Source organism: Orbicella faveolata, unplaced genomic scaffold (assembly GCF_042242905.1).
Source record: "Orbicella faveolata isolate gen_17 unplaced genomic scaffold, um_ofav_v1 contig_24, whole genome shotgun sequence".
Classification (NCBI taxonomy): Eukaryota; Metazoa; Cnidaria; class Anthozoa; order Scleractinia; family Merulinidae; genus Orbicella; species Orbicella faveolata.
In genome coordinates, this window is record NW_028301552.1 from 11,603,104 (window position 1) to 11,627,500 (window position 24,397).

At 39.7% G+C, this 24,397-nt stretch overlaps 2 protein-coding genes across 2 annotated transcripts in view; both read right to left on the reverse strand.

Annotated features, from left to right (window-relative positions):
* Positions 1 to 16,400: 16,400 nt before the first annotated feature.
* On the reverse strand, positions 16,401 to 20,540 carry LOC110043110 (uncharacterized). The gene is made up of 3 exons (XM_020748523.2): positions 20,388 to 20,540; positions 18,652 to 18,879; positions 16,401 to 17,473 (listed from the first exon to the last, which is right to left on the reverse strand). The coding sequence occupies exons 1-3, from the start codon at positions 20,437 to 20,439 to the stop codon at positions 17,346 to 17,348; spliced, it is 408 nt and encodes a 135-aa protein (XP_020604182.1). The 5' UTR covers positions 20,440 to 20,540; the 3' UTR covers positions 16,401 to 17,345.
* Positions 20,541 to 21,907: 1,367 nt separating this feature from the next.
* LOC149110402 (uncharacterized) overlaps positions 21,908 to 24,397 on the reverse strand; it is a 7,011-nt gene continuing 4,521 nt past the window's right edge. Inside the window, exon 3 of the mRNA XM_089292157.1 lies at positions 21,908 to 22,816. Coding sequence (XP_089148283.1) covers positions 22,689 to 22,816 — 128 coding nt within the window. The 3' untranslated portion in view covers positions 21,908 to 22,688. The remainder of the gene's footprint in view (positions 22,817 to 24,397) is intronic.

Sequence of the window (24,397 nt, forward strand, 5' to 3'; positions counted from 1 at the left end):
TGTTAAAGAATCACACATGATGTTAGTAGCCTTTTGGTGTTGGTGAAAATTGTTGCAGCATCTCAGTACAAAAGACAGTGAAAGAAATCTTTGTCAAGATTTGTTGACAATTGAAAACACCGACTCCCACTTGAACGCGCTGCACTACGCAAATGAGCTACTTGTACGCGTCAGACTTTCCTTTCAAAAACTTTTGCAAACTCGCCAAACAAACAGAAACGAAACGAAACTGTCAAAAACAGGGTTTGGTTATGATTAAGATTGTTTAGGAGACTCACAAATTAACTTGATACCTGAGTAAAGAGTTTTCTTACATAAGTTTTCTTTACAAAACAAACGCAAAATCTTACTAGTACAGCTAGCGCGAGCAAATATTATTCATTCACGGCGCGAAATTGAAGTCTTGTTCTCGACCCCGGAAAAACTCACCTTTTCCATTAGCTCAGAGCATAAACCAACATATAAGAGCCCTGGTTCTTATTCCCTGCCTTATTCCCTGCCATCGCTGTGAAAAATCTGCAAGAGAATCTCGGCACTCTCACCATTTGATCAGGCAACGTGACAACATCCACGCGAGAGCCCCCGACATGTGCGTGGATCCGCGTGGATGTATGACGTCAGGATGGCGCAATTTGTTCTAAAATAGAAAAATTGTCCCATATCATAGGTGCGCGTGGATCCCAAGACTTACGGTCTCCGTCCCCAATTAAAAAAGTGATGGTTAAAAAAGTGACTTATTTCGGGGAATTTGGCTATCTGAACAGTTCACGTCTTAGAAAAAATATTATTTTAATGGTTTAGAGTTCCTCGAGGGATAAAAACAGTTTTGTTGCTGTAAAATTTTGTTTTCTTCAAAATGAGTGATGGAAGTGAACATTCTGAGAGAGAATTTTACTATCCAGGCGAACTGTCCGTTGCAGAACTACTTTAGTCGCCAACTCAGTCCGAAAGCACAGAAAGAAAATCAACACTACTCACAAATGAAGAAGTTCACAACTTTCTCAGAAGCCAACAACAAGCAAACAGGCGGTCAAGGAAACAACTTATCCTGATGAACTGTCCGATAATTAATTTTTGGCGAAAATTCTTTCAGTGGGAAGCATCAAAGAATTCATCGTGGGTCAAAAGCGAGAAAACAACGTGAACAAAACAAACTAAGTACGATATAAGCTTGAACGTGTTCCTCAGTTTTTTTCGAGTTTTCAGAGTTTCTAGGAGAAGTTGGTTAAACCAGAGAAATCACAAACGTACCTTGTTTACAGTAGGATAAATTGTTCTGCAGTTTCTACATCACTGTTGTTTGAAGAGATGAAACTGAGTACGAACAAAATTCCATTACCGTACAGTTCATCCAGACAATAACTTCGGCTCGCCTAAATTTCCACTACAGAGCAAAGCCAGCAAAGTCAACAAACCCAGGCACTGTTTGCGGGAGTCAACATCGGTGTCATTGATATTCAGTTGCTGGTTCTCCCTTGTTCAAGAGAATCCAAGTGGTCGACAAATAGCTTGAAACGACGCCGACATTTTATTGTGTCGAAAGTGAAGTGTGAAGCGAACTTTTGTCACTCGCTAATGGTTTTGACATATTTTTGACAGCTTTATATGTCAACTTTCTGTTGGCTTTTTTATACAGGTTAGTCAATCCCGTTAGCATGAATTGTAGTTGTGGACTTACACTGAAAAACAAAAATGAGAAAGAGAGTCGTGTTTTTCGATGAATTATGAGTTTCTTATTCGACGCGAAGAAATAAATGACAAGTTGTTATTGTAGAATCTTTTTAGTAGTTGTTCCGCGCGCGGCCGTTTGATTTTATGTAATCGCGTCCTATTTGTATAGGTAATCATACGGTTTCGAGTTCAATTTGGAATTAATTTGCACGAGTAAGTTTTTCAAAAAGCTGAAATTGCACGAGCCGTTTCGGCGAGTGTAATATTAATAATATAAACATGAAAAAATTCGCGCGGAGGAAGTGCCAGAAGATCTTTCTTGAAACCATTTTTTTCATTTGAGATAACTTTTCTCAAAATTTCAGCACAAAATTTTCGTCATCATTTTACGTGATATCATTTTCTTAGAAAAGTTCCTACTGTCTTTCAGTCAATCATAATCCAGAATTTCGATGTGTAATTTGCACTGGTGTTACACTTTTTGCACTGATGTTATACTTGAACTGCACTGCTCTTAGCCAATCCGAATCGGGTAATTTTTTCATGTGTATTATTAAGGTTCGAACAGAATTTTCAAAATTTCAACACTAATTTGTCATATGATAAAACGCTTATTGACTGAGTTAGGTCGGGCCGGACTGGAAAATATTTGGCTCTCGGTCAGTCAATAAGTACATATTAAACTACTAGTAGTAATCCTAGATTAAAGAGTGCGTTCGAATTTTGGTATGTTTGGTATGTTAAAAAAGCAAAAACTCTAGCGTTCAGGACGATTTCACGTAGTTTCAAGACGACAAAACGGTAAACCTTTTCAGACGGTTTATTCTCAACGAACGACAACAACGTAATGCGACCCAACCCCTAAAAATGATACAAAGGTCAGTCGATCACGTGTGACGCAACGTGTCGCGTGCCCGTGTTTTGGCGCGAACATCTAGGAACAGCACTTTGTGCCTAAGCTGTTAGGCAGACGTGAAATTGGCCTCCCTCCAGCAGGAGCGAAAACAAATGAATTGATCGCAAAGCACGTGCATACGAGAGGGTTTGTTCTCGTTAATACATGTATTACGTATTATAATCAAATATTTTCGCTCACGATTGATCTAAATGCATCACGTGACCGAATATTCCCCAGCTAAAACTGGGAATATCCGAGAATGTTCCCCAATTTTCAAAACTGCGCGTGTTGCGAAAAATATTTGAAGGATAATAAACACAATAGCCTCCGTTTCACTTTTAAAATATGCTCGGATATTTGTCCTTGGACATCATCTGTTCCTCAAAGCTCACAGCTGGGTTTGGAAAACACTGGGAAACACGGGGTCTGGTGGAAAACACGGGGTCGGCTGGAAAACACGGGGTCTGGTGGAAAACCTGAGGTCTGGTGGAAAACACGGGGTCTGGTGGAAAACACGGGGTCTGGTGGAAAACACGGGGTCGGGTGGAAAACACGGGGTCGGGTGGAAAACACGAGGTCTGGTGGAAAACACGAGGTCTGGTGGAAAACACGAGGGGTGGCGAATGGTCCTTCAAAACCTCTAGGTCTCGTAAAATTTTAGTCGAATTCCACGGGTCTTGCAGTCTCGTTTTTTTAGCTGTTATGCGCGTCTCAGTCTCGAATTTTATACGAAGCTGTCTCGGAGTCTCGATTTTTTGCAAGACTAAGGTTCTCGAGCTCGAAGTTACAATTCGTTCCTTTATCTGTTTTTATAAATGATGTCTTCCGGCTTCACTTGACATTGAATTTCAATGAAGCAACTTACACATTTTCTGAGAAAAATTTAATCCTAACTTCCCCTGAATTGTCTCAATTCCACAAAAAGGTACAAGACCTACCGCAACGTCCGTTTTGGTGCCAGAAAAACAGTTATTTTTTCTCTAGAATATCATAACGTAGTGTGTTATAATCGAATTTCCAGTGCCAGTCAGTTCCAAGAAGCTGGCTTAAAGCTGTACAAGCTCATTCTAGCTCTCAACTAAATCTGGCGCTCGAATTTTAAGAGTCTGAAGGTCTTGTTCTCGCACTCAAAGCGCTTTGAAGTCTCGGTCTCGCAATCTAAAAAGTCAAAATGTCACGGGCTCGCAAAGATAAACGGCATGCAATGCATGCAGAAAAGATGACGTGTACGTGCTGGAACATAAACAGACAGGCTGATGGTTCAACTTAATTAAAAGTAAAAGTAAGGTACAACCTGTGTGGGAAGTAGCTGTATTGTAAGTAGCTTTGCATACTGGTTGGGTTTTGAGAGTCCAAGTGATCACTCGCATCGTAAGCTTACTTGTTACCTTTGTTCAATTGTTCCTCTTTGAACTGAATAATGCAATTCACCTTTCTCCCTTTTGTTTACTTTTTGAAATGACCGGCAATGAGACTTAAAGTGCCACTGAAACGAAATTTTTGTAGGTGAGATTTTTGCTTAGTAACAAAGTTTCAACCTTACTTGGAAACACTGCAAACTTTTTTTTCGCATACGGTAAGCGAAAACTGCTTTTTCAGCCGTTCGAAGTTGGCTGGTTAAGCCCAAAATTGGCGGCCATTTTGGCGCGGCCAAAACAGCCTAGGACGTCACTGGTTGTATTACTCTCATGCCGCGCTGAAAATTTAGAGTGATTAAGGGAGAAGAGATTACTGTTCGAAGCCCCCCAAAAAACATCTTAAGGACATCTCAGAGCTGTAAAGCAGATAATAACAGTAGCCTTAGACATGAAGAGGTCGAGAGTCGATCCTGGGGCTTTCCAGTCTATTTAATTGGATATTTACAGGATATTTTATGTAAGCAAGCAAACGAGTGGAATTTCTTAGATCGTAAAATGATCGGGACTCTTGGTGAAATGGCCAGCACTCAATTAAACAATATCTACACTCATAAAGTAAAAAAGACATGAAAACAAGAGAAAGCGGCTTTTGAAAATATTATCCGGACTGCTGCTGCACGAATCGCAGCAACAACGCTTCGAGTTTTCGAGTCGCTTCGCTTCGAGGAAACCGGACGCTTTGTGAGTTTCACAGCAGACGAGATTGTGCCACAGTAACCTTTAGTCCAGTTGTATCTGCTACATCCTACATGTTATCACAACAGCAACAATTTAAGAAACCCTCTTCTTTTATATGAGGGAGCGAATTTAAACTATTAAGGTAAACTAAGTTGCCATGACCCTACAGGTATGTTTTCAGGAAACGAGAGAAAGCGTGACAATGTCGGCGGCGAAAGGTCATATATACAAATTAGTTCAAATTCTGTTTAATAAACCTTCGCCGAAAAGGAGTGTAAACTAGTGACGTTTTAACGAATTGTTTTGAACTTGGATACTATTAAATGAAGATCATAGACACAAGTATGTGCTAAAGAACTCACAGTAATCCATCGGCCGTGAAATATTGCAATTGGGAGATACGTGTAAAAGAGAAGCGAAATTCCCGCTTTGTTTACACTGATACGTATGCGGCGATGTTACGAACACTATATAAACTGTGATAAATAGTCTTTTATGTAGATCATTAGGAGATAAGTCTTTGCCAGTTTTGTTTAGGCCATCGCGGTCGCCTTTTTAATTACCTTAGTTTCCTTTCAATAGGCCCTTTGCAGCTGGGGTCACGTGACCAAATTTTTCCTAAAAATTTTTTGTATTATGGGCTATAACTAAAAGAATGTCAGAAATGGAAAGAGCGCATCAAAAATACCAAAATGGCCAAGTTTGAGGCCCCAGGAAAAAACGAGTAAGTTTATACCATAGTTTGAATTTTCGGAAAATTTAGAGGATTCGTATGGAAAATGTTGCTGGAGAGCATGCACCAAGGTCTTGCTCTCCAGCAACATTTTTCCATACAAATCTTCTTATTCTTTCAAAAATTCAGACCATCATAAAATCTCATTCTCTGATGATGAGGGCCTCAAACTTGGCCATTTTGATATTTTCGACATGCTTTTTCCATTTCTGGCATTCGTTAAGTTATAGCCCATAATTTTATGAAAAGTAGGTCACGTGATGGCTTAGCTGCAAAGGGCCTATTATCAGACAATTCTCTTTTCTTGGATAGAACACCTGTTAGCCATATGCTTCCTGTTTGGCGACGTTCCACCGTTGAACGCCCTTCGTTTGCCACATGATAAGGAACGCCACTTTTAATTTTAGCCAGTCGGAGTTACGTTGTCATTGGAGAAAGAAGTGATCGGAGTTTATTAGTAGTCAGTCCTTACACGTAACTATCGGAGTACCGTCGGAGCATTGGAGTTACCTTTTCTTTTTCAGCCTTTAACGCAGTACCGAACGTAAGTTCTACTCGTTTATATTCACCTTTTCGTTTTTCCTTTTACCACGCCTTTGTAGATCTTGTAAATTTTAGCTCTCTTTTAATTATGTATTGTAATCTACTCTGTAGTTTTCACCGCATATGTATAATATCTGGACAAGTCGACCTTAATAAATGCTGATCAAGTAAAGCCTGTCCAATTGTTCTACATCGTGCAGTTGACGCTCGACGATCTCAACGCGCACCACGTGCCAGCTACTTGGGTTCGTTACAGGCGATAAAGCAAACCCTGCTGCGGATCACAATTTTCAAAGATACATTTTGTCTACCACAAGAACTCTCACTTATTAGTATCATAAAAAGATGCCCTCTGTGTGCAAAGAAGTATTCGACTCAAAGCTTGTGGACCGTTAATAACTTCGTGATTGTGCGGATGGCTGATGCGCTTACGGCTTTTAATCCAGTAAAGTTGCCGAGGATATATTCGAACGTTGTTAATAGACCTTAGATAAACGTGAGAATCCAAATTTCAGAACCAGGCTGAAAACAGACGACGAAATATCGTGTTTAGGCTTCAGGACGTGATATAAAAGTTGCCACACTCGTCTTCGATATCTCCAATCGAGTACTCAAGATGTTCGAAAAGTATACTGAGCTGTTCTAATCTGTAGCATTTATTTTGGTGAATCTATACTCTCTGGCGCCCTCCAACGTTTATGATGTGTATTTCCTGTCCAGGCTGGACAGAAACTACAAGGTAGAAAACTATTAGGTGTCGACAATATGAAGAATAAACTTGAATAAATCAAGTGAAAACAAGAGAGAATCTATAGCGCTTCTTGCGTGAATACAACCAGAGACGTCACAAGGCCCTTAAACTCGGTTCCAGAGCCCGGACACAGTTTTGCTCCGAAAAGTCGATTTCAACAGCTAAAAAAAACACTTTTAGTTAGGATTTGACGGAAATAAAGTTCACCATTACTTTAAGCACGTTTGAAACTATGGATTGGGATAATAAAAGAGAGTACGAAAATTTCGTTTCAGTGGCACTTTAAAAATTTGTATGAAACAATGTAAAAGAATATTGTGATAGATGTCCCCAAGAGAAATCCAGTGGCGGATCCAGACTTCCAACAATACAGTTTATTTCAGTTTAGTTCAGATATTTCAGTGCTCATACACTTCTCTGACAGTGCTCATTCAATTGAATTCATCTCGTCCATCTCAACACAGCAAAAAGTCCGGGCTAAACAGCGCTCACTAATACGTAAATTTAATGTTGACCCTTGACCTATCGCGTATCTAGAGTTGTATGTATTTATGTATAGACGATGTGTTCGTATTATCAGTTTGCCGATGAGCGCAAATTTATCCGATATTGCATAAAGCACAATCCACAATAAAAATCTTCTTTTAAACGCTGAAATTAAAGACACTCCACGGATCCTACAAACTGCAAAAGACAGCCGCAAAGGATAAACTTGAAAACAACAACAGTATTTTCATTGTTTCTCTCTGAAATCAACACCACACCTTATCTGGAAATAACAGACATTTGGCAACGCTAATTACCTCACCGGAAATTAATTTGTTGTTTTAACCTTATACCTGTTTTTAATGACCACTGACAAAACCATTATCTATTGTTTAATGACCCTTCCGTTGAGAGAAAATTTAAAATACCACATTTGTAAAACTTTACAAATGCGAATGAATGGTAACTTGAATTCATTATCACTACTGTAAACCTTCTATTTTATTACAAAAATAACCTGTTTTCCACTGTGACTGTCTTCAGCTGAAAATCCTGAGGTTAAATCACGTCTTCTGGACTCTTCTAGTTGTTTTTCACAGACCAAACCTAATTTGTGCTAACATCTTATCATGCGTGAAAGTTATAAGCTGTTTTCAATACAGCAAGAGGATTAGTTCTTCAGCGAATTATTTTTTTAAAGTTGAAAGATTGCATTGCCTCCAATAGCGTAAACCAGAACTTCCCTCTTACACGACTTGAGTGTTCTTTGGCTTTCATGTAAATGTTGTGTAACCCAACCGCCGCTCTGTATTGCATTAAAGAGACCATAATCTAAGCTACATTAACCAGTTCTGATAAAGACAAAACCTTCAGCTAGCTCACCTTTTCGTATCACTATTCTCCGTTGCTTTCTGCTATCTCAACTGCTTTCACAGGGCCAAATTTGAAACAAAAGCTGAGGGGGTGTAAAGGGTTATCAATCGAGAAAATACAGTAACCTTCTTGAAATGCCTGTTCCAAAATAAACTCTGGTGTTCTTTCAAATAAAACAAAAGTCGGCGCAGTAATGTAGTTGCTTGAGTTAATTTCAGCGCGAATAATCTCCACTCTTACGAATGTGGGTCTTCGTTTTTGATGTCTCCTTACACACGAGTTTACAAAAAAAAATGTTGTTCTAATGAAAACAAGATGTTATTCCCTTTATATTAAGGCGGGTGTCTACCTGAATTTAAGTGAAATTTTGGGAAGTTTAAGGGCCCATTAACCGATCTTTTCGAGCCGTTGCTAAGGAAAATTTATTCTCATATAACGTCATCATTTTTAGTTAGTTCAGAGTTATTTCATGTGTATTAGCTTTTTCATGATCAGTAACACTAGTGATGACGTCATCAGGCCACGCCCATGGTCATGTGACTAATACTGAAAAAACGCAAAGGCTCCCAGGCAAATTACTTTATCGGGATTTTTTTCATTGATTTAATATTTTAATTTAAATCCTCATTACGCTATGCATAGATTTTGTTTCATTTTTGAAAGGTCAGATTTTGAGAGAATTTTAAAATATTAAAATATTCGTAATTTTCTGGAAAAAGCATGATTTTAAAAAGGAATGCATAGCTATCTTTCCAACGTTGGTTTTAATCGAAATCCGTCGAAAAAGGCTGGATTTAATGAAAAACCGCGTTTCCTGTAGCATTTAAAGAAACCGGAAGTGCGCCCGATATATATTGGAAGTTACCCTATCAGCGCGTGCGCAATTTACACTACCAGCGCACTTCGGTAAGATCAAACAAAGCCACACGGAGTTAGTTTTTCTCTTTCTATTGCTCTTGTTTTTCTGTCTTTTTCTTATTTTGTCTTTGCTTCTACTTTTTTTAATTTGTATTTTGTGAAACACAAAGAAAAACATCTAAAATGTAAGCGAATTTGCAAGTTATTGAGTTGTTTTTATTTTCGGCGCTCAGGCTGACGTAAGTAACCGGAAGTGAAAATTCACCTGCTTAGCAACGCGCGCGAGCGCGCGCATAAATCGGTTAATGGGCCCTTAAAATGGATTAAAAGGGAAAAAACGGTTATGGAACACCACCAGACAGTTGAACGTCCCCGAAGGGGCACCCAGGGTGGTAATACAACTGTTTGGTGTACGTCTACCAATTTTAACTTCAAATTCTAATTTTAAAACAACACCTAATCTTCAAAATTTCCTATTTCCGTAAATTTTACTAATCCTTTGGGTGAAACTATTTCTCTCCAAATATACCCAAAAATCACCAAGAAATTTACAAAACAGCCCAAAACATAGATATGTGGGATGAGCAGAGATTTTTGCTTGCTTAAAACGTGAACGAGCTATTTGCGTTAAAACCATAATACCCAGCCAAAATACGGCCTTCATGTAGACCCCCGCCTTAACTATTGACTGGGACCTCACTAGCGACTCATAAATGATCAGACTCCAGGTTTATAATTACTTCTGTCGTATTGTACGTTAGGGACCGGTCATTATTTATCGCCTGGGGGGAGGATTTTGGGGGGGATCATTGGACTTTTAGGATGACAGAAGGGGGATCAGTCATAACTGAGAGCCCGAAAGAGGGATAACTAAATGTCACATGCCCATACGGTGGACGGCTATTTGGCACTCTAAAAAGTAACTTTGCACTTTCCAAACACTTGGGATGGTGAGTTGCTGGTATGTCAACTGACATCAGTCACTGGGCTCTCAGTAGAACGACGGAATTCTACCGGCTGTAAAATCGAATGTAGCCACCTGTTCCGGTCATTAAAATATTTACACATATAACAATAAATTAAGACTTACAGACTGAGACGTTTCAAGAAGAAAATAGTATTTTAATTAAAAAGGTGAAACAGCGCTACTTGCTACATCTAATTTTATGAAAAACTCATTTTCCGTAACACTTTACTCCCGCCCCCGCCCCCAAGATGCATGAAATAATATCTTTGGCAACCTACAATTCCAAAATTTTCCGGGGAAGCACACCCCCGGACCCCCTATGCTGGCTTGCCCCTTCGGCCGCCTGTGAAAACTTCTGCGAAGACCCCTGATTAGATATCGGTAATCGAAGACACGGATCAAGAGACTGTGCCATGGCGGCTTCATTAATCTGTAAGTCAGCATCATGGTTGTAATCTCCTCTGACTGAATGCAATCAGCTTAGACCAATCTCATTAACCAACATCATAATGAGAGTATTTAAGCGTCTTTTCTGCGAACAAGAACTATCTCTTATCCTCAAGTCAGCGATTGGACCTGACCAATTTGCTTATAAGAAGGGACACAACACAACTGTATGGCCCTCATCAAATGCCAACATTTTTGGCTTGAGCAACTTGAAAGGGATACGGATTTTTTCAGAGCCTTTTCATTTGATGTTAGTAAGGCTTTTGACTCAGTCTCCCATCGCGTTCTGTGCGAAAAGATAGTGTCGTAAGATATTAACCCTACATTAAGAACTGGATAATGAGCTTCCTGTGTGATCGCCAACAAAGAGTAGCGGTTGATGGAGTGGTTACCAGTTTTATCAGCATCAATAGAGAGGTTCCCCAAGGGACTGTACTTGGACTCTTAGTGTTCTCTATCATGGTTAATGACATCAAACCTGTAATTCCCCTAACCCTATTGATAAAATATGCTGATGATATCACAGCGTGTGTGCCTGTGACAATTGGCCTCAATCACACCAATTCGTCACATTAGGAAGTAGCAAACATCAAACGTTGGGCTGATGATAACCTAATGAAGCTGAACATGAAAAAAGACCTTTGAGATGGTTGTTAAGAGTATAACCAGGATGCCCCTCCCAGAGTCCAGAGATGGAATAGCTAAGAAGAGTGAACTAAAACTGTTAGGAGTTACAGTCAATGAAGGTCCATGTAACTGGGACACCCAATTCGAAAATATGCTTCGCAAAGCGAGGTCTAGACTGTACATCCTTAGAGTTTGTAAATACTACGGCTACTCACTACAAGAGCTTACACTGCTGGTTGACAGTCTTATAATGTCACCTTTTGCCTATGTTATTGAGGTGTGGGCTTGCGCTCACTATAGTAAATACCTTTACCAAATTGATAGGTTTAGAAGCGGGCTATACGTTACGGTTATACCAGCAATTATAATCCATCAAATATTTTCGCTCGCGCGCGATTGGTCTAAACGCGTCACGTGACCAAATATTCCCCAGCCAAAACTGAGGAATATCCGAGAATATTAGTTACGACCGGTCAGCAAAAAATACGGACTGCAGTTGGTAGGCTGCATTTAGTCCGCAGTCCGCGTTTTATACCTGAGTCCTTGCCTTATCTCCAATCCGTAATCCTTAGGCCGCGTTTTATACCTAAGTCCGTGTTTTACACCCAGTCCGTAATCCGCGTTTTATACCTAAGTCTATGTTTTACACCCAGTCCGTAGTGCGTAGTCCGCAGTCCGCTGCCTGCACTCCGCAGTCCATGTTTCATACTGACCATGTAAATCAACATAAACGATGCCTGTTCCGTCGGTATGCGAGACGGCGTGCTTTTATTACCAAAACTAGGGAAATTATTCTGTTTATGAACACGACTTTGAATCGCCTTGGCTTTGGGGGAACGGCTACAGGGCATTTTCACTTCCGACACAATGAAACAGAGGACATGTTTGTGCACCAAAGCAATCCTGTGGGAGTTGAACTCTTTTCCTATGTAAAACTATCATTGGGTTTTGTTATATAATCTAGGCCAGGAAAGTGAAACTACACATTTCCTCTTTTAATGTATTCAGCAGAAAGGTCAGAAAACAGCGTTGGTTTTGGTCGAATTAATAAGAGAAGAGGGTACATAACACGCAGCCAAACTACAGCTTATTGTTCGTACAAAAATCGCACACATTTCGTGAAGACATGTCTGCAAGGTTTTTAAATGCCATTAACACACACTTCGAACTTTAAATAAACAAATGATCTGCTACAGTCTACAATAAGCTGCCTCGACACTCGAAAGTCCGCAATATTACACTCGAAAGAAAGCACAACGATCATGGAGATGACATCATTCGCCCCTGAATAATTTTGGGGGGCCAAATTGGTGTTCACAGAAAGATACATACACATAACTCGAATTTTTGCTGCATTACCCGATTAGAACTGCGTCCTCTGGAACGCAATTATGTATTATATTATATGTTATATTATATATTATATTATATGTTATATGATATGTTATATTATATATTATATTATGTATTAGTAGAATTCTACTAGTATACTTATGCAAATGCTGTAATCTGATTGGCTGAGCTTTTGCACACTATCAGCCATTAGTGTGCAGTGGCTGGAGGTCGCGTACGAAGTGACGACGTTTTTTCCGGTTTTCCAAAGTTTTGAAGGAATATTTTGATGCAAATGGCTAATTAAAATTCCTGAGATGACTAAAAGAAGGACATTTACGGTTTCGAGACTTTAAAAAACTTAGAATTACTGAAAAAATGATGCGCGCATGGACACAACTGCAATTTCAAATGACAATTCAATCCAAGCGATCTCTCTAAGGCAAAAAGTTTAACAATACGTCGAGAAATAACTTGAAACTGTTATTTGAATAAATTTCAGTTCGGTCTCATCAACTATCGCCTCATAGAAATCTCGAGCGAATAATCTAATTGTTAAATATATTATATAGGCTTTACGGTTTCAAGATATTTCCGCACCTCTCAACCTCCTTTACGTTTACGGTCCAGGCGCTAATAAGCAATGGCGAATATAACCCTGGATATTACATCCTATTTGTGTTCCACTATGCGATATGTCAGTCAATCTAGTCGTTTTGAGTGCGTGACTACTTTTAACTGCAGAAGACGATTTCTCTCGCACAGGAGCTTTGTTTCCGTTTATTTCTTGGGAATTCAACTTGGAGCCAGAGACCGAGGAGTGTCAACCCCCCTAATTAGCACGCGCCAGTCACGCTGACGGTCAGCTCGTTCACTTGTCTTACTTAAGGTAAGGTAAGGTAAGGTAAATTTATTTTGAGCCGTAAACGTAGGGAGTTGCTGCCCAATCTCCCGAGCGAGGCCCTTATGACAAAAACGCACGACGATTTACAATAACATTACTACTGACAATGACTATATTCGCTACGATAAACTTAGAATTAAAATATAAAATATTCTTAAGAACATGACTATTTACGATAACATTATTACTTACTATACTATGTTCTCTAAGATAAATTCAGAATTAAAATATAAAATATTCCTAAGAACATGACTATTTACGATAACATTATTACTTACTTTACTATGTTCTCTAAGATAAATTCAGAATTAAAATATAAAATATTCCGAAGAGCACGACTATTTACGATAACACATTACTACTTACAATTACTATATTCGCTAAGAAAAAATCAGAATTAAAATAAAAAATAATCCTAAGAGCAACTAGTCCTAATATTAAAAATTACTGGCACTCTATAGACTCCACGCCTTTCAAATGAGAACGAAATTGTGCCAAAGTGGTCGAGGATTTGGTGATAGACTTAGACTGGATTCAAATTACCCAGGTTTCGTCCTCAAAAATTTCATTGTTTCCCTTTTTTTTCCCTTTCCCCGATAGGAGCTCTCTACTATGGTAAAGGACTTGCGTTCCCAGGTTAGTCAGCTTCAGGGAACAGATTGCGAAAGGCGCTCAAAAAACCTGAAAGTCGAACTAAAGGCCAATTGCATGGGCCTATGTTTTAATGGCAACTCCAACGTGACGAAGTTCCGCTCTGAGACAAGAACAAGGATAGACTTGTTGCCATACAGGAGGGAATGGGGAATCTGGATCCTGTTTTTCATGTGGATAACAAGGACGTCTCGCTAGGGATTGCCCTAGCAAGCAAAAAATGAAGCTTGAATGCTCAGTTCCATTACTTCACTGATGTGTATTCAGTAAAGTCAAGAGAAAATGTAAAGTCAGTCAAGATATAAAATTGTGACGAAAAACTTTATCTCTCGATGGTAGAATCCCATCTCTTCAACGGGTAATAAAATAGAAGAATGTCAAATATCGGCATTGTTAGTCTGATATGGCCCCCATCTAGAGACAAAGTCCAACCGTTTCAGGTTTAAGAGCGTTTTTCCTAGTACCTTGCTAGTTTTCGTCTTTACGTACATCAAGGCAGTCTACTGTCGACTGGAACTTCATCTCTCGATATTAGAATCCCATCTCTTTCACGGGTTGAAAAGAGGATGAAGTCCAAACAACGGCCATGAGAGTCTAACATGGATGCCATCTTGAAAAGAAGTATACATTTTCTGGTCTAATAACTTTTGATGTAGTAGCTTGGTAGTTTTTGTGGGGATATCAAGATATAAACTGCTAACGTAAAACTTCATCTCTCCATGGTAGAATTTCATCTCTTCAATGGGTGAAAAACAGCGGCCATGATAGTCTAACATGGCCGCCATTTTGAAACGAAGTGTAAATTTTCTGGTCGAAAACCTTTTTATGTAGTAGCTCGGTAGTTCTTATGGGGATATCAAGATATAAAATTGAAACGCAAAACTTCATATCTCGATGGTAGAATCCCATCTCGTCAACAGGTGAAAAAACAGAATGATCTCAAATATCCGCAGTGTTAGTCTGATATGGCCCCCATCTTAAGACGAAGTCCAACAATCGAGGTCTAAGAGCGATTTTCCTAGTACCTTGCTAGTTTTTGTCTTAACATCAAGGCAGTCTACTGTCGCCCTGAACTTCATCTCTCGATATTAGAACCCCATCTCTTTCACGGGTTGAAAAGAGGATGAAGACCAAACAACGGCCATGATAGTCCAACATGGCTGCCATTTTGAAACGAAGTGTTAGTCTGATATGGCTTCAATCTTGAGACAAAGTCCAACATTTCAGGTCTAATAAGGTTTTTCCTAGTACCTCGCTAGTTTTTGTCTTTCCATCAAGGCAGTCTACTGTCGCCTTGGACTTCATCTCTTGATATTAGAATCCCATCTCTTTCACGGGTTGAAAAGAGGATGAAGTCCAAGCAACGTAAATTAACGGCCACGATAGTCTAATATGGCCGCTATCTTAAAACGAAAAGTAAATTTTCTGGTCTAATAACTTTTTATGTAGTAGCTTGGTAGTTTTTGTGGGGATATCAAGGTGTAAAACTGTAACGTAAAACTTCATCTCTTGATCGTAGTGCCATCTCTTCAATGAATGAAAAACAGAATGATGTCAAACATCGGCAGTGTTAGTCTGATATCGCCCCCATCTTGGGACGAAGTCCAACATTTCAGGTCTATTATCCTTTTTGTCTAGTACATTGCTAGTTTTTGTCTTTAAATGAAGGCAGTGACTTTCGCCTGGAACTTCATCTCTCGATATTAGAATCCCATCTCTTTCACGGGATGAAGAGAGAATTAAGTCCAAACAACGGTCATGATAGTCTAACATGGCCGCCCTCTTGAAACGAAGTGTAAATTATCTGGTCTAAGAACTCTTTATGTAGTAGCTTGGTAGTTTTCGTGGGGATATCAAGATATAGAATTGTAACGTAAAACTTAATCTCTCGATGGTAGAATCCCATTTCTTCAACGGGTGAAAAACAGAATGATGTCAAACATCAGCAGTGTTAGTCTAATATGGCCCCCATCTTGAGACGAGGTCCAACAATTCACGTCTAATAGCGTTTTCCTACTCCCTTACTAGTTTTTGGTCTACTCTCGTCTGGAACTTTATCACTAGATATTAGAATCCTAACTCTTTTTCGGGTTGAAAAGAGGATGAAGCCCAAAACAACGGCCATGATAGTCTAACATGTCCGCCATCTTGAAACGAAGAGTAAATTTTCTGATCTAATAACTTTTTATGTAGTAGCTTGGTAGTTTTTGTGGGGGTATATATAATCCCATAGTTTCCGATTTTTATTGGGTCTAGTTTGAACTTAGAAAGGCTCTTTTAAGATCTATTAATATCCTGGTCCCACGGGTTCTTTTTAATTTCTAACAATTTAGGCCTCGGACTTGTATGTCATTCTTCGTGCTTCCCACACACAAAGATACCGAGTACGTCCCCTGGAGACTCGGGCTGCAATACCCTAGCCTTACGGGCTCCCTCTTTTCTATTTCCCAGCCAAATTTTACTCGTGAAGCGGTGAACAGGTGTTACTTGAGTAGCAAGAAGAAGAAAGGAAACTTCTAGGACCAAGATAGGCCTCAAAAGAGAATCACAGTACTAGGAAATGTTCAAGTATCAGGGGTTTTATTTATACTAAAAAGCGATCAGCGAATTCAATATAAAGACGCTGGTATGAACCGGTGATCAGTGCATAAATTACGATTTTTCCAAAGCCACCGTTATTACAAAGTGCTGTTGACGAAAAAATAGCCATTATTAAAAGCTCTTTCCATTAACATTCTTACAAGATTGTTTAATGCAGCCATAGGGCGTTTTCACTCACGTGGCCGTCACACATGCAAATTTAGTGGAATAAAAGATAGCGTTTGCATAAGAAAAGAGTTCAACTCCCACAGGATTGGTTTGGTACACCAACATGGCCGCCGTTTCATTTTTTTGGAACACCGATATAGCTGCCGTGACGTTATGTAAAAACACTCCACTCGCTTCAACTTAGGCTCTTACAAACAACGAGATCAGGGCCAGGTTGTTCAAAGCCCTGCTAAGCTAACTCAGGGTTAGCGAGAATTTTGATTTTAAACTTGCAACTTTTTGGTGAGTTTTTCTGTTTATATTGTTTAACCTTCAGTTTTGATTTTGAATAATCTCAAACTACAGAAAACATAAACAGTGAAAAACATTTTTATACAAGAAAACTTCATTCTTCGGTTAACTTTTAATCCTGGTTTAGCGTTAACCGACCCTCGAACAACTCGGCCCAGGAAGTATGGTAACAATAGGACACCGCCGACACTGACGGCCATCTCTGCCCGGGGCCCGCGGGTTTTTGTTCAGCGGTAATCAATCGTGCGCCAAGTTTAGTGCTAAAAAATGATCTCAGCCTCTGGGAACGAGATAACACGAACGGCTGAGTCGGCGTTCAACTTGTGTTTGTCTATATTAAAAGGTCTACATATCTTGCACTTGTTAACCACAATCCTGGCTTTTGTAAAACATAGCCAGATGCCTAAAGGTTAAATCAGTTAAGGAAACTGTTGATCTATCGTGCTTTTCAATTAATTCTTGAGAGCAGCCTGCGAATAAAACCCGGGAGGTGAACAGCTCCATTACACATGTCACCCTCACAACAGTGAAGAGAGCAAGAGGCCATCATTCCAGTGCTGTTCATAAGCTTGCACACTGTAAAGAAAAGAATCAAGGTACGATGTTACTAGTTTGAAGGCAATCAGTTGATTGACAATAAGTAGATTCATACACTCCAAGCATTTTTTCTGCAGAAACATCAAAACATGATGCAAAGCCAAGGTAATGATCTATTTTTCATGAAACTTGAGGAAAAGCGCCGGTTTTGTTATCAAGGGTTACGAATGGTTACCTTTAAGAAATGGTGGAACCTATATAAGGATGTTGTGGAAAGTGAACGCAGTGGTTAATGGCTTTGTGTGTTCGCTCCAGTTGATAAATCACCGGATAAATCGCTATTCAGTGGATAAGTGTTAACAAAGACGAACCACGCTATGCGCTGGATAGTGATTTATCCGGTGGATAGTCTGCTGACAGCCGTTTTTTTTTTTCTCTAAGGGTCACTTAGACAAGTGTTTAGTCATCGCGAACGCAAAAGGGCGGTATGGCGGTGGCCGAGTAGGGAAGAAAGCGAGACAAGGGCGGTATGGCCGAGTAGGGAAGAAAGCAAGACGAGAAAAATTTTTCTTCTCGTGCGTGCCGCGCCCATGTCTCGTCCCATTCCCCTTTGGGCTAAAGCGTCTCGCCTCGTAACCTCTGCTGAATTTCGAGAGAAAAGCAGACTGCCAGCAGTCTATCCGGTGGATAGCGTTATCCACCTTTCGAACAACCCAGGCGTGGACTCTCGATCAAGTGGACACCGGATCAAGTGGCCCTGGCTGGCATTGTTGCATTGTGTTAAAGAGCAAGGCAGTTAACTCTCACCAGCCTCTCCCAGGTGCATAATGGATACCAGGAAATCAAATACTTGGGTCTTACCCTGTGGTTGATTAGAATGCCATCCGAGGAGGGAGGGATTATATTACACAATTGAAAATTCCAGGTCTCTACAGCTTACAAACTCTTGTATTAAGCGCCGGCCTGATAGCATACTGATATCAGTTCGAGCAGAGTTCTTTAACTTTTTTCGAATTGCATTGAAAAGTTATCAGCTGTATAATAATTGTTCCTCAAAGACATCCCATCGGGAAGTAAATATGGAATTTATTTTAAAGGAGCTTGTTATCGAGGGATTTTCTTTAGGTGTTTTGGATGGGAGGAATAATTTTCAGGTAAAGGGAGGAGAGCCTATTAAAGACATTTAACGGTATAGCCTTCATAAAGATTTTACTTACAGTAGTAGTCGCTACTCGGCTCACATACAAAGCTACTAGAGCAGTTTTTGATTTCCATGTCACTGGAAAAGCCACGAAATGGACCCGGTATATTGAGCTTGGTGGTCATACATCTATCAAAGAATTGATCGCACGTGATCATACCGCCTGTCATTCCGTTACAAGCCTTTTCTGAGCCCGGTACACCCGAACTGACCTTGCACCCAGCCTCACATTTAAGGCCCGAAGCTGCAAAATGAATTCAAATTTTAGATTGCAAAATTAAGGACGGTTGATCAATCTTAAAGCTATGCAGCTTGAAGGATGCTAAAAATTTGCCAGTTCTAAGGAAGGAAGGAAGGAAGAAGGGTGAGAGGGAGGGAGGGAGGGAGGGAGGGAGGGAGGGAGGGAGGGAGGGAGGGAGGGAGGGGAGGGAAGGAAGGAAGGAACTTATTCAATGTCATTAACGCACCAAATGCAAGTGCTCCCACAATCTCCTGATCCAGAGGAATGTGTCAAAAGCGCTTGGCAATAATACTGAAATGTTAATAAAATCTACGGAGTTAAAAGTACGTCAGATAATGTAATGAAGGTTCAGCTATAAATAGTCTGAGATTTAAGAAGTATTTGCCATTCACTTGTTTCAGTGACATCCGATCAAAGCTAGCTTTTGTTGCGAGCTGTCCGTTATAGCGCCCGTCATTACAACAGACCGCAAGCAACAAAAGAACCGTTGATTGAGATCGCGAAAGAAAAGCCAATATTTGATGTAAACTTTTAGCGCTATTTGCGATGCACATTGAAAAGATTTCTCAATTAACATGAGAATATTTTTCTAGCGCTTGTTTGGAAAAACTCTCTCGACAAGGAAACTAGCGTATTATTTCAGACGGTTTAGAACTGATGACGTTCTTCAGGCTTATCGAAATATGAAGCAATAGTTTAATATGTTAAAATGGTTCTATTTAAATTTTTTTCACCTTGTAACGAATAAACCGTTTTGTCTGGTTTTGCAGCCGCTTTGGTTGGATGCATCGGGCTTAAAGTTATGAAATTTTAGCTAGTAAACTTTTAGTTTAGGCTGGGTTACGGTTCCTTCAAACTTCTAGAATTTTTACCCAGATAAAAACGGTAAAACTGTAGCAAAGGTAAAACTACGGGAGACTTTAAATTTCAATTCTATAGTAAACCGATGCACTGTTTCGTGACCAAAAGTTCTGTTTACTTTATTAACGGATTCGCAAAAATTGTGAGGCCACTTGATTAACATGTCAACATAGAATTAAATTGTTAACGGCTTTTGGATTCCTGCAGTGACGGCTCCATGGCACAGCAACGTTTCTTTAAAAGAAATATCTTAGATTAAAAATTCATGAAACAATTAATTCAAAAAGACATTACGAGGAAGAGTTCACAATTTTCCCTTCCCAGATATCAATTGATTGGAAGCCAGACTGATGCGATTCGCTAGTTATTTCAAATGGAAATCTGCGGCTCATGTAAATAGAATGTAACGGAAAAATTGGAACGTGAGCGGGGGTGCATAGGTTAACAATAAGTTAGATCACGGAAACTGAAGTTTCGCGATCTAATCATAAACAAAGCGAGGAAGTAATTTTAGGGACCAAGTCAATCAATCCTAGAGAGTTTTGTTGCTTTGCCATTTGTTGAAATGTAGTGCTGTTATTTAATGGGGGTTACGTCAAAAATATCAGGAGAGTTTTGCTATAATATAACTAATTATTGTTTACACTTACCGAGTGGAAGAGAAAGGTAGAGAATGCAAACGCCAACAAGCCGCAGCTTCATCTGGATGTGTATTTCTCGTGATGTGCAAATAATGAGCGACTTCAGTGCTTGTACTGTTACCTCTGAGGTGACTGATCAATGTAACGGACGAAACTTGGCACTGCATGAAACCGATTCAGTTACGTCACGTCCTTGAATTCAACAACCAATCAGGAAAGGCGAAGAGCACTGAATTGTTTTGGACGCGATCATTTGAACGAAAAACGACAGCCGTTTGAATTTTCAAAATGTTCATATGCTTTTTTCAAAATGTTCATGCTTTTTTCTGCTTTTTTCTGCTTGACTGAACTACCAAGGCCGTTACAATTTACTTCTTCCCGCCCGGCGTATCTGAGCTAGCAGATACGAGAGGTAAACCATTATGGTGTGGTTGTTCTCGTTAGCTATTTCATAATGTTAATAGAGGGGGGTGAAAAGGTTTTCGTATCGACGGATTTGGCCCTAAAAAGCGCACAGACTGTGGATTTTTGCGGTAAATCTAGCGGATTCGCGGATTTTGAAAACACCGTGGATCGTGGATCGTGGATCGTGGATCGCGGATCGTGGATCGTGGATCGTGGATCAGCTGTAAATTTTGGTCCGGATTCCGGATTGTGCCTGTCTTGATGTTTGGATCTTGGGTCCTAAACGAAATTTGGATCATAGATCTCTCCTCAGCCTTGGTCGATATGTTAATTAGTTCATCCAAATTTTTTTTTCGAGCGAAGCTCATTTAAACTCAGGTGTGAGACTGTTATTGGAATTGTACTGTGTTATAGTCATCAAGCATGTTGCCTTCTTTACTATTTGTGCGAAATTAACAATGGCATTCAGATTTACCAGTTTACCTTTGAAATTTTACACTGTGTCAGGAAAAGAACCAAAATATCCCGTTTCCAATAAACACTCTTCCCTTCTCCTTGCACTGCAAAAACTTAGCAAGTCTCCCGGACGCAAGGTACGCGCATATACATATTGCGGACCTATTTTTCTGTAACGTTTTAAATTAAAATCAAGATGGCCAGTAAAAAAATATATTCCATGTGTGCGTCCCTTGGTCGAAGAGAAAAACTACAACAGTTAAGAATCTACAACCATGGGCATCAAATCGGTATTTGTATTTACGTTAAGTCTGTTAGTTAAGAGAAGACGATCATTGCTGTTGGAGATGTTTTTGTCATCACACCACGATTTTAGCCTGCAACCAAACTCTCGTGGGGGGTAGGGAAGAAAAGGGGAGAAGGAAAACTTGTACCCTCATCCCCCACCCCACAAAAGAGCTTGCTCGCAGGCTAAGGTGATACTGAGTGCATCTCCCGGGAGATTGGGGCTGTAATACCCCGGTTCCATGGGGTCCCTCTTTTTCTATTTCCCAACCAAATTTGAGTCGTGAAGCGGTAAATAGGAGTTGCTTGAGCAGCAGAAAGAAGAAAGGAAACTTCTAGGACCAGGCTAGGGCCACAAAAGAGAATCACAGCACTAGAAAATATTCAAGTATCAAGGAGTTTTTAATCATTGCAAAGCGCTGTCGGCGAAAAAAATAGCCATTACTAAAAGCAAATTCCATCTACAAATTCAACTCAGTCAAAACACTTAAAGAAGCTATGTCACGGTTTGCGCTTCTTGAAATGCCTGACCTAAATTTTTCAAGCTCGTCGTTGACAATCCATTCAAATCTTCTCCATCCTTAATCATTCTTGTTCCTTTATGGTTTATTATCGTCTCTTTGGTGTTTTTCTATCTTAGTGAACTACTATTTTCAGGTTTCCTTCAATTTTCAAAAAGGTAATTCTGTCAGCTCCCTTAATTCTCACAAAATTGTTTAATGCAATTTTAGAAGGTTTTCACTCACGAGCCCAGCAGCCATGCAAATTTGTTGGAACAAAAGAAATAAGTTCAACAGGACTGGTTTGGTATACCAACATGGCCGCTATTTCATTGTTTTGGGACACCAACATGGCTGCCGCCGGTGACGTCATGTGAAAACATTCTATCGGCTCTTACAAACAACGAGATCAGGAAGTATGCGAAAAACAACAAACCGCTGACATTAACGGCAGTCTCGTCCCCAGAGCCCGCGCGTTTTTGGTAAGCAGTTTCCAACGCGCTTTGGGAACGAGATTACATGAATGAATAAACCGACGTTCAAGTTGTCTTTGTCCATGTCAATAAGACTTATAGCACTAATTGACCACAATTCTGACTTTTGCAGAACATAAGCAGATGCCCAAACTTTAACCTTTCAGGAAACTTTTGATCTATCAGGATTTTTAGTTGAGCCTTGAGAGCAGCCTGCGAACAAACCCCGGAAGGTGAACAGCGCTATTACACATGTCACCCTCGCAACAGTAAAGATGACAAGCGGATATCATCAAAGTGTTGTTCATGAGCTTGCACCCTGTAAAGAAGAGCATCAAGGTACGATGTAACTCTTTTGAAAGCAATCAGGTAATTATTTATTTATCTAACACGAAAGACCGTGTTTGACCACATTTCCAAACACCGAGAAAAGAGTTGAAAATACCATTCGTGGGGGAGTATATTTGACGAACCTCGAGGTGTTTGGAAATGTGAGCAGACACGGTCTTGCGTGTTTGATAAATCTTCTCAATCGACACTAAAACTAAGAAGAAACCGAAGAAATAAACTCGCAAAAATCTCAGATATCCAAACACCGTAGGTCATGATTTCCTTTGTTAAAACTTGATGAATTATTAATGAGTTTGAGAACATCAAGTCAACAGCTTAAAATAAGTATATTTGTATACTCGTGGTATTCTCCTATGCGCACATTTCAGAAACGTCAAAACATTGTGCAAAGCCAATATATATATATATATATATATATATATATATAATAAAAAGTTAAGATGCTTCGAGCCAACAGGGATGCCACGCGCCAGAAGGATCCAAAAGGATTCGTAGTCCAAACCTCGAGTAATGAAATTTGTAGGCAATTGTGGAAAACGAGGACGGACAACTTCGAGCGAAAAAAATATATATATACAGTAAAAAATCTAAGAAATCTAAAAAAAAAGTTTAAAAATTTAATAAAAATAAACGTTTCGGTCAAAGACCTTCATCAGTTGCAGTGCAAGTGAATAATAAATTACAATAACCTTAAATAAGCACAAATTATTCACTTGCACTGCAACTGATGAAGGTCTTTGACCGAAACGTTTATTTTTATTAAATTTTTAAACTTTTTTTTTAGATTTCTTAGATTTTTTACTGTATATATATTTTTTTTTCGCTCGAAGTTGTCCGTCCTCGTTTTCCACAATTGCCTATATATATACATACATGAAGCCTATATTTGGATGTTGTGTAAAGCACAGGCAGCGGTTAATGGCATGGTATGCTGGACCTCCGGATCGAGTGGACGCCGGATCAAGTGCTCCGGGTTCGATCTCTGGCCGTTATCATTGCATTGTGTTCTTAGGCAAGACTCTTTAAAAATCTCCCCGGCTTCTCTCAACCCAAGTGTATAAAAGATATCAGGAATTTAAATACTGGGAGGTTACGGCTGTGATGGATAGGCATCGCTTTGGATCACAAAATTGAAAATTCCACGTCTCTTCAGCTTACATACACTTGTAACAACAGCCCGTCTGAATGAATACTGAGATCAGTTCCAACAAGGCTCTTACATTCAGACTGGATGTTCTTTTGATGGGAACTTTGCAAACTTCTGCCGCAGCATTGGTGTTTGATTGACAGTTTGAGTCGAGCAAGTTGCAATCCGCGCGAGCAAGTTGCTATCGCTTTCGCGCCGTTTTCAAATATCATTTAAAGAGCAGCTTGCGAATCGAAATTCTTACTGTGGCTTGTGATGGCTAAGATACATTATAATCGTACCGCGACGCTTGAGAAAAGGGAGAAATTAATTGCCCTGTGCACGTCTGGTTCAAAACAGGCACAAATCGCAGAAGAAGTTGGATTATCGCCTCAAACGGTATCAAATATTGTGAAAAAATTC